At 39.6% G+C, this 9,534-nt stretch overlaps 1 protein-coding gene across 1 annotated transcript; it reads left to right on the plus strand.

Annotated features, from left to right (window-relative positions):
• Nucleotides 1-1,085: 1,085 nt before the first annotated feature.
• LOC143563508 (vicilin-like seed storage protein At2g28490) lies at nucleotides 1,086-5,825 on the plus strand. The gene is made up of 5 exons (XM_077051034.1): nucleotides 1,086-1,743; nucleotides 3,023-3,204; nucleotides 3,288-3,368; nucleotides 4,117-4,494; nucleotides 5,181-5,825. Exons 1-5 carry the CDS (start codon nucleotides 1,116-1,118, stop codon nucleotides 5,655-5,657), a joined length of 1,746 nt encoding a protein of 581 aa, XP_076907149.1. The 5' UTR covers nucleotides 1,086-1,115; the 3' UTR covers nucleotides 5,658-5,825.
• The last annotated feature ends 3,709 nt before the right edge of the window (nucleotides 5,826-9,534 follow it).

A 9,534-nucleotide genomic window follows, 5' to 3' on the forward strand; every position in this document is an offset into this window, starting at 1 on the left:
TAACTTCAAGTTAAAAAGAATTTGGAAGGCAAAAAGCCCAGTAGCTTGGCAATTTCACAAGACCAATAACCACACAAGCAGCCCATCCAACAAGCCTAAGTTTCTAGAAAACATTAAAAAGATAAATAAATAAAACTAAGTTTGTTATAAAATTGATAAAAATATTGAATTGATAAAACTTTTAACACTAAGCCAATTAAGGATAGTTGCTACATATTTGACAGCAGCAAACACACGTTTCTTATAGTAGTGAAAGTGAAACACTATCTCAAAGTAACTTTAGAAGTGTGGGATCTAGTTTGACAGTAAGGGTGTGTACGGTATTGTTTCGGTTGGTTATGGGATAAAATCAATTCAAATCAAAAACGAATCTTTAATTTTTGGATTTTTGAAACAGTTTAGTTTGATTTTTTCGGTTTTTTCCCGAAAATTTTGAGCCGAAAAAAATAAGCTAGCCCAAATTGTTTATGCTTTACAAATTTATTTAACTATTTTATTGTTATATACTATATGTTAATTCAAACCCACTAGAATAATAATTTATATTGTTTCAACTTAGGTATTCTTTACTACGATACGCGTTAACACGACGCAACGTTTGCGCATGCATGGCTCAACGTTCTTACATCAATTAATTTCTGTTTAGCAATCCCGCAACAACACGTTGAAATTAAAGTTTTTAAAACACTAGTTTTCAACTAATAGTCACAATTAAGATGTATCTCGCGTTGAAATAATATAATAATTATGTTTTTAAAACATAATTAACTTTTATGGAAACAAATTAGTTTATACAAGACTGTCACTTAAAATTTATACAAAACTATATTTAAACTTTAATTTTATTGTTATATATTTTAAATTTCAACTTAATAATAAACTCAATAGCATTTTAGAAATGGTGCAAAAGATAGTCATGGTTTCGTGCATGAAGTTAGTGACATGTGTGCAACAAACATCTTATAATAACATCTATAGTATATGTGTTGATGCTAATCAAATGCCACCCATACACTACATTTATTGCATGACTGCCACGTGTCCCACCTCAACTCTCCTACTTAAACTGCTACTACACTCTTCCACCAAGTCAATCCACTCTAAACATAGCAAAAATGTTATCCAAATGTGTGTTCATACTACTAGCACTAGCGGTGGCCACTAGTAGTGTATTGGTGGCCGGTCGTAACCATGATCGTAATGATGATCGTGGTTACGATGATGATAAAGACAGACGGGCAAGCAAAGTCTTCCCGTCTGAAGAAGGTGGTTACTATCCTGGTCATCCTGGTCACGGCTGGGTCACTAGTGAAAGTGATCAAGACAGACGGGGGAGTAAAGTCTTCCCGTCTAAAGAAAAAGGGTACAGTCATGGTTATGGTCCTGGCCAGGGTGGCCAGGACCCTGACAGGCGGGCCAGCAAAGTGTTCCCGCCTGAGGAACAATATGAGCATGGGGAAGGGGGGTATTTTCCACCAGGGCAAGAATACGGCCCTGGTGATGCCGGGGGGGCTAGTTTACCTGGCGGTGGTGGACGGACGGGTTGGACGGAGAAACGGAGGTATATATTGTCGGATTTTAAGCGCGTGGTGAAGACGAATGCTGGAGGGATGAGGGTGGTGAGGGGTGTTGGTGAGAAGTATAAAGAGAGTCCCATGCATATTGGGTTCATTACTATGGAACCTAATAGCATGTTTATCCCACAATATCTTGATTCTAGTATAATCTTCTTTATTGAAACAGGTATTATCAATTTACCATAAGCTTAACTAATGTTGTACATTTTATTATTTTCATATTTACATAAATTTATATTGTTCATACATGTTATTTGTGTAGCATTTGATTTTTTTCTACCCATCAATATTATTTTTATTAACTTTAAGGGTTTAAATTTAGGGGTGGTAAATGGGTTGTGTTAACTAGTTGGCGGGTCTAACTCCATGCGAACCAGAAAATTTGACATAAATGAGCCCGAACATGACTTGAGCCCGAATAGAGCTTAAGATGCTTAAGCCCAAACACAAACTCATATTCACATGTTGATCCAAACACGACTTGTTTGACTCAAAAAGTATTGGTTTTTTATTGCTTTCACGTATTAATACTTTAAATATATATAAAATAAATATAAGTTTATCTAAAAGAGTTACATTGTGATTGAGATTATAAAAATATTATGTCGATTTCCTTTTTAGTTTTAAATTTTTACTATAATATACCAACAAATTTAGTTTATTACATTAAACAAAAATTATTAGTTTTTTTATTGTTTTCACATATTAATACTAAAAATTTACATGTTATATAAAAACTATAAATTTATATAAAATGAATTATTAGTTTTTTTATTGTTTTCACATATTATTACTTTAAATTTACATTTTGTAAAATATAAATTTATATAAAAGAGTTGCATTGTGAAATAAAATATTATGTGACTCAAAAAGTATTGGTTTTTTATTGCTTTCACGTATTAATACTTTAAATATATATAAAATAAATATAAGTTTATATAAAAGAGTTACATTGTGATTACGATTATAAAAATATTATGTCGATTTCCTTTTTAGTTTTAAATTTTTACTATAATATACCAACAAATTTAGTTTATTACATTAAACAAAAATTATTAGTTTTTTTATTGTTTTCACATATTATTACTTTAAATTTACATTTTATAAAATATAAATTTATATAAAAGAGTTGCATTGTGAAATAAAATATTATGTCAGTTAATTTAGTTTATTACATGAGACACTTTTTAAAAATAAAATATAATGGTTTAAATGGAAAAATTATGAACACTCGGGCCCGGGCCGTTTAGTTAAAACAGGTTCGCGCGGGTTTCACCAACAAACCGACCCCTTTAGTTAAAATGACCCACAAACCAACCCGTTTAGCTAAACAGGTTTGCGGGTTCGACCCAAACGTGTTTATACCAAACCCAAAACCATAAATTTGGTATTAGGTCCGTGTCGGTTTTTTTGTCAAAAATTCACACCCCTCATTAAACATGTAGGTGAGGCGAGAATAGGATCGATCTACAAAGACAACCTTGTCGAAAAAGATCTTAAAGCCGGAGATTTATACCGAATCCAAGCGGGTTCACCGTTCTATATCGTAAACACCGCTCAGGGTCAAAGGTTACAAATCATTACTAGCATCGACACGGCCGAAAGCATCGATTTGGAGTCATTCGAGGTATTTAAATATTCAAAGCTCCTATAAGTGTAACTGTTTACAGTTTATTCATGTTATAACTAATTTGTTACTTTGGTTTGTAGTCGTTTTCGCTCACCGGAGGAGCAAACCCGAGGTCGGTGCTTGCCGGGTTCAATCTCCAGACTCTATTGACCGCGCTCAATGTAAGTATTCGTAACCATTATAACCACCACAGCTAGGGGTGTGCATGAAATCGAAAAAACCAAAAAAAATCAAAAAATCTAAACTGAAAAAACTGAACCGAAACAAAAACCAACGGTTTGGTTTATGCTTTTGTAAAAACCGGATTAACGGTTCGGTTTTGGTTTTGCAGGTAACAAAAACCGAACCGAATTTCTAGATTTATATTTTTTTTCGTTTTTATTCCAAGTATAATTAACTGTTCAGTTTTGGTTTTGCGGGTAACAAAAACCGAAAAACCCGATCCGAATTTCTAAATTTATATTTTTTTTATTTTTTATATTAAGTAGGTAACATAAACCGAAAAAATGAACCGAATTTCTAGATTTGCATATTTTTTTTTTAGTTTTTATTTTAAGTAATTTATAAGAATTTAATGTGTATGTAACTCAAATACTTTTGGTCAAATATGTAATATTTATGTAACAAACTAATCTCTGCCGTAGATTCATTATTTTCGACAAACTTTCTATTAGGCCTATATTTTCAAGGCTCAAATGGTAAAAACCGAAACCGAACAGAAAATAAACGAAAACCATACAAACGAAACCGGACGGTTTTAAAGTTCCAAAAACCGAGGTTTTGGTTTTCGGTTCATTTTTAGCCCAAAACTGCACCGAACCGCACCACGCACACCCCTAAACCTAGTTAAACTAAACTAGTCTCTTGTTTGGGTTTATACATTGTGATGTTATTATTTTATATATATAGGTTTCGACCGAAGTGGTTGGTGAGTTGCTAACTAGCCGAAAAGAAGGCGCGATTGTGTTCTTGAACCCGGACAGTAGCACTAGTCAACCGAGCATGTGGACGCGGTTCTTGGAGAAAGGAAAGCATGAGAGGAAGACTCAAATGATGAGAGTTGCCAGTAAGGAAGCGAAAACGTTGTCGTGGTCGTTGAGGAATCAGTTGGTTTCCTTATTTGGAAAGGTTAAGGGTAAGGATGACGACTTGGGGTCGTATAATATTTATGGTGATAAGGAGGCCGATTTTCGAAATGATTTTGGTTGGAGCCTCCAAGTCGACGGTGATGATTTTAAAGAGCTTCGGTTATCAGACTTTGCGGTCTATCTTGTCAATCTAACCGCGGTAAACAACTTATATTATACTTGAATAGTTGAATTTAGACTGTTGTTTTTGGCACATATGCTTAACAGAGCTCGAATGGGCCCGGGGTTGAACGAGCTTGTATTGGGCCGGGCTAGAACAAGCTCGAACAGGGCCAGGCCCGACCGACCTCGAACAGGGCCGGGCCCAAACAACCTCGGACAGGTCCGGGCCAACCTCAGAACGGGCCGGGGCCGAACGACCTCGGAACAGGTCCGGGCCGAACGACCTCAAGCTCTAGCCTAAATCAATAAACATGTCCAAGCTCACTTATTGGCTTCGAGCTAGCCTGCGAGTTAAACTAACGTGTTATTTTAAGCGAGCTCGAATCTAGTCGATCTTAAACGAGCTCTAGTCTAAATCAATAAGTGAGCCCTAGTCTGAGCTTCACTTATCTGGTTCGAACTAGCTCGCGGAAATATTATTTTTTGTATTTATTATCAAATATTTAAATATATTTTTTCATAATGGTTATAAAAGATAAAATTAAGATGAATTAATATATGAATAAACTAAATAAAATACATTTTTTTATATATAAAAAAACTATAATTAAAACTAAAAAAAAAAAGAGCAAAAATGTATACAATATAAATAGATACATTATAGTTATACGGCTCGGCTCTTTTACACCCCTAATAAGAATGTGCATGTTAAAAACATTACAGGGAGCAATGATGGCGCCACATATTAACCCAACAGCGACAGAATACGGCATCGTCCTAAGCGGGACCGGGAACATACAAGTCGTGTATCCAAACGGAACCTTAGCAATGGACGCACAAGTGACCGAAGGCGACGTGTTTTGGATCCCCCGATACTTCCCATTCTGTCAAGTAGCATCCCGGTCAGGACCATTCGTGTTCTTCGGGTTCACAACGTCCGCCCGCGACAACAGGCCGCAGTTCTTGGCGGGTCAGGGCTCGGTTCTACAAACCATGATGAGCCCGGGGTTTGCAGCTGCGTTCGGGTTGAGTGAAGATGAGTTGTCCAAGATTTTTAATGCTCAGGGTTATTCGACTATCTTTCCGTCGGCTTCGGCTGCACCGGGGGGTGGCGGTGGTGAGATACCCGAGGGCGAGGGTCAGGGTGATCCGGGTTATGGCGGGGAGGCGAAAATAAAGATGGCGAATAGCTTTGTGTAATGTGTAGTGTTGACGTTTGTTTTGTGAGTTGTATGTTTTCTGACTGTTTTGTGGTGTTTGTGTTTTGAGGTTTACTTGGATGTTTTTGTAGTAAATAATGTTGGTTGTTGTGGATGGTTTTAACTTTTTAACTGTTGACATGTACCAATAGTAGTAATATGAAACTTGTTAATTATGGAGTTGTTTTCATGAAAATTTTAACTTATTTAACATCATTATTGTTACAGCTTATATGGGTCATGTAAACTTTTATGGGTTATATACAAGTTCAGGTATGGCTTATTTGACATTATTGTTGGACCACTAGTTGACGGGGCTTTGACGGGGGTGCTAAAGCTGATGAGGGCCGTGTGGAGGCCTGATCTTAAACGCCGTGCACAGCCGTGCTGGGGCCTGGCGGTGGTAAAGGGGCTTTTATGGAGAAAAAGGCTGATCCTAAATGCTTAACAAGGAAATGGTGAAGCTTTATTGTTAGTTTAACATAACGCAGTATTAAAGAGTGTTAGTTAAAGAAACACGGTGTTAACGAGTGTGTTAGTTAAAGCTTCATTATTTACATAACAGTGACATGACACTTTAACTAATAAGTTTAACAAGCTCCACAGCAACTAGCCTTACAACTTATATGGGTGATGATCAAGTTCATAACTGAAGGGGTATGCACCCGCCTTAACATCGAGCGGGGCGGGTCAACCCACAAGATATAGACAAGAGGCTTGAAATCAGGATGTCATGAAGACACATATGCGCAAGCGCATGAAACATCTGCGCGTGGCGCATATCACATACGCGCAAGCGCATGAAACATCTGTGAGAATAAAGAGAAGACCTTGCGCATCCCCGGGATAGGCGCATAAAGGCCGCGCGTAAGCAACACACAACAAAATGAGACAATAGTCTAATCCAAATCAGGATAAGGACAACCATGATTGTACTCATCAGGCAACCTTCCAGAAGGTATCTTTTAAGGAATAAAGAATGTGCTGATGTTGACAGCTGCCAATGAAGGGTGGACAACTCAGCAAAGCCCATGTGCCACCACGTGATGGCACATGGGTCAGGTGAAATACCTTGGTCAGAGAATAAATCAATAAAAAAGCACCAGGTATCCTAAGTACACGTGGCGCGAAGCAATAGGAGGAGGCCAAAAAGGCCCTAATTGGGTCTGAGCCCAATCATTGGAAACCCTAATACTATAAATACCACACCACCTCCACAGTTGGAGGCAGGCAAGAAAATATATTCTAAGTCCTTTACTCATTTTTACATCCTGATTATCTTCTCCTACAATACCCGATTCTCACACCGGAGGGTTACCCCAAAGAGGACCCATCTGTCCCTTTCTGAGGGGTAAGCTCACAGTGCTGTTAGTTTTGTAGGCGGAAGAACTCGTATCTCGGAAAACCATCGGTGATATAGTACACTCGTACCCGAGGAACGTTGATCGTATACAAGTAAGTCGATACACGCTTCTTCATTGGCGCCATCACCAGTTACAACGGCAACAAAAATACTATTTCATCAATTTTCTCTTCACCATGGTTTCCGGTGTTCGAAACAATGATCAAGTTCTGGAAGATAATGAGCTTGAGGATGTTAATGAAGGACATCAGGTTCTGAGGGCGCCGCGTGACACTGCGCGCACCACCAGTAACCATCCCTTCAACACAACACCTCATAGTCAAACTGAAACTCCCCCAGACGATCTCACGTTCCAAAATCTGACTGGTGCAAAACAAAAAGGACCAATGGGCCCGGAAGTTGAAACCAATGACCCTAAAGAATGGCTCATAAACGAACAACGGCGTTTAATGGACAAATACAATGAGTTGGTAAAACACAAAAAGTTAGCCGATTTAACACAAAGGCTCGCATTTGATAAACAAACCATTCAGGGAACAACAAAAAAGACGCGCGCGCTGGAAGACGGTCATTCTGTTCACACCGAACAAGCTGATATTAGTGATGAGGAAGAGGTGCACAGCATGAAGAAGACGTGAGATACTCATGCAGGAGGTTCACAGCTTCGCGCACACATGCACATAGCACCTGGAGCCAAAGCTGATATGGATTTATACACACCATACAACCCACAAGCGAAAGAGCAAGTGGACGTAACCACACCATATAGGCCAGCCATCTTGGTAAAACATTCAAAGTTCGCTGAGCGCATTGCGAAGGCTCCCATTCAACACAAAACCAAGATGCCAAGTGGTTTAGGCAAGTACGATGGTACAACAGATCCAGATGATTTCTTACAAGGTTTTTTTAACACTGGAAACTTAGAAAGCTGGACAATGCCAACATGGTGTCACATGTTTGCTCGCTGCCTCACGGGCGCAGCGCGTGTTTGGTTCGAAAGCTTGCCGACAGGACAAATCGATGGGTTCGAAGAGCTATTGGAAAAGTTCCAGGCTCACTTTGTACAGCAGCGCAGACGCACGCGCGACCCCGATGACATCATGCACTGCGTACGCAGGAATGATGAAACCATTGAAGACTACATAACTCGTTTCAATCAGGAATCTCTTGCAATTGGAGGCATCACTGAACAACTCTTGCGCGTGGCCTTTATACAAGGTGCACGCAGTGATCAACTCCGCAGAGCTCTCGTGAGCAGAGAAGGCATGCCAACCACTTGGGCTAAGCTTATGGAAGCATCGCGAGTCTTCGCGCGAAATGAAAAACAAATTGCCCAAGACATGGCAAGAGATAAAGGGCATCAAACAGAAGCACCACGCAACAATGAAACGAGGCGCAAACAAAACTCCGTATGGTCCAGGTTGCAACAAACCAATTATTCTCCTACAGAAAAGCAAGCGCAACAAAGTTCACTCCAACCCCAAAAAGACATTCTTAATCGCGGCGAAGGTGACAAGAAGGAAGGCGGCAGAGAGCCTAACAGACCTCTACCAAGAATATGGACTCCCATCACCAAAACGCCTTCGCAAGTGTTAAGCACAGAGAATGTCCAGTTTAAAAACCCCAGGCCATTACTCCATAAGGGACCACCGAACAGTGGCAAATATTGTGAGTTTCACAAATCCACAGGGCACAACCCTGATGCATGCCATCATTTGAATGATGCGATCGAAAAAGATGTAAAATCAGGCAAGTTGGCTCACCTGGTAAAAAATCCAAGACCAGAGAACGAACAACCAGACGGAGCCTCAGCCAGTAAAAAATTCAAAAGAATCTATGTGCTGAAGGAAGAAGGCAAGGGCAAAGATCGAGGAAGAGAAGAGCGCAAATCCAAGGGGATTGGCGCGAGCAACAAGTAATCTTTCCAAGAATCAGAGGAGGCCCGTCTATCAGTAGCCCTCTAGTCATCACTGCACACATCGCTCATTATGAGGTGTCAAGAGTCCTGGTGGACACCGGTAGTGAGTCAGACATCATGTATGAGCAATGTTTCAGGAAGTTGGATCCAGAAGACCAAGCAAGGCTTGAAGTTGTGAGTGCACCAATCTCGGGTGTCTCAAACGAAATTATTCACCCCCTAGGTCAGATACAATTCGAACTAACTATGAGGGATGAGAAGCACAAGCGAGCTGAAATTGTCAACTTCTTGTCTTGCCCACCACTTCATGCCATAGTATGATCTTGGGCAGAGGAACGATTGCCCAATTCAACGCCATACCGTCACCAGCGCATGGGGTTCCCAACACCAACAGGAGTAACATTTGTGTACCGAGATCACTTATGCGCAGTAATAAGTATACCTCGAGAGGGGAGAATGAAGCTTCCAGTGGCAAACAACGCGCCAGAGGAATGGATTCTCAACCCAAAATTCCCAGAACAAACAATCACAATCGGAGCTACGATATCAGATGACACAAGAGTGAGAATGAAAAGATTGCTCACAACATATATGTCA

The sequence above is a fragment of the Bidens hawaiensis genome, unplaced genomic scaffold (assembly GCF_021521415.1).
Source record: "Bidens hawaiensis isolate Kalapana, Puna unplaced genomic scaffold, B.hawaiensis_p1.1 tig00021494_1, whole genome shotgun sequence".
NCBI classification, from domain to species: domain Eukaryota; kingdom Viridiplantae; phylum Streptophyta; class Magnoliopsida; order Asterales; family Asteraceae; genus Bidens; species Bidens hawaiensis.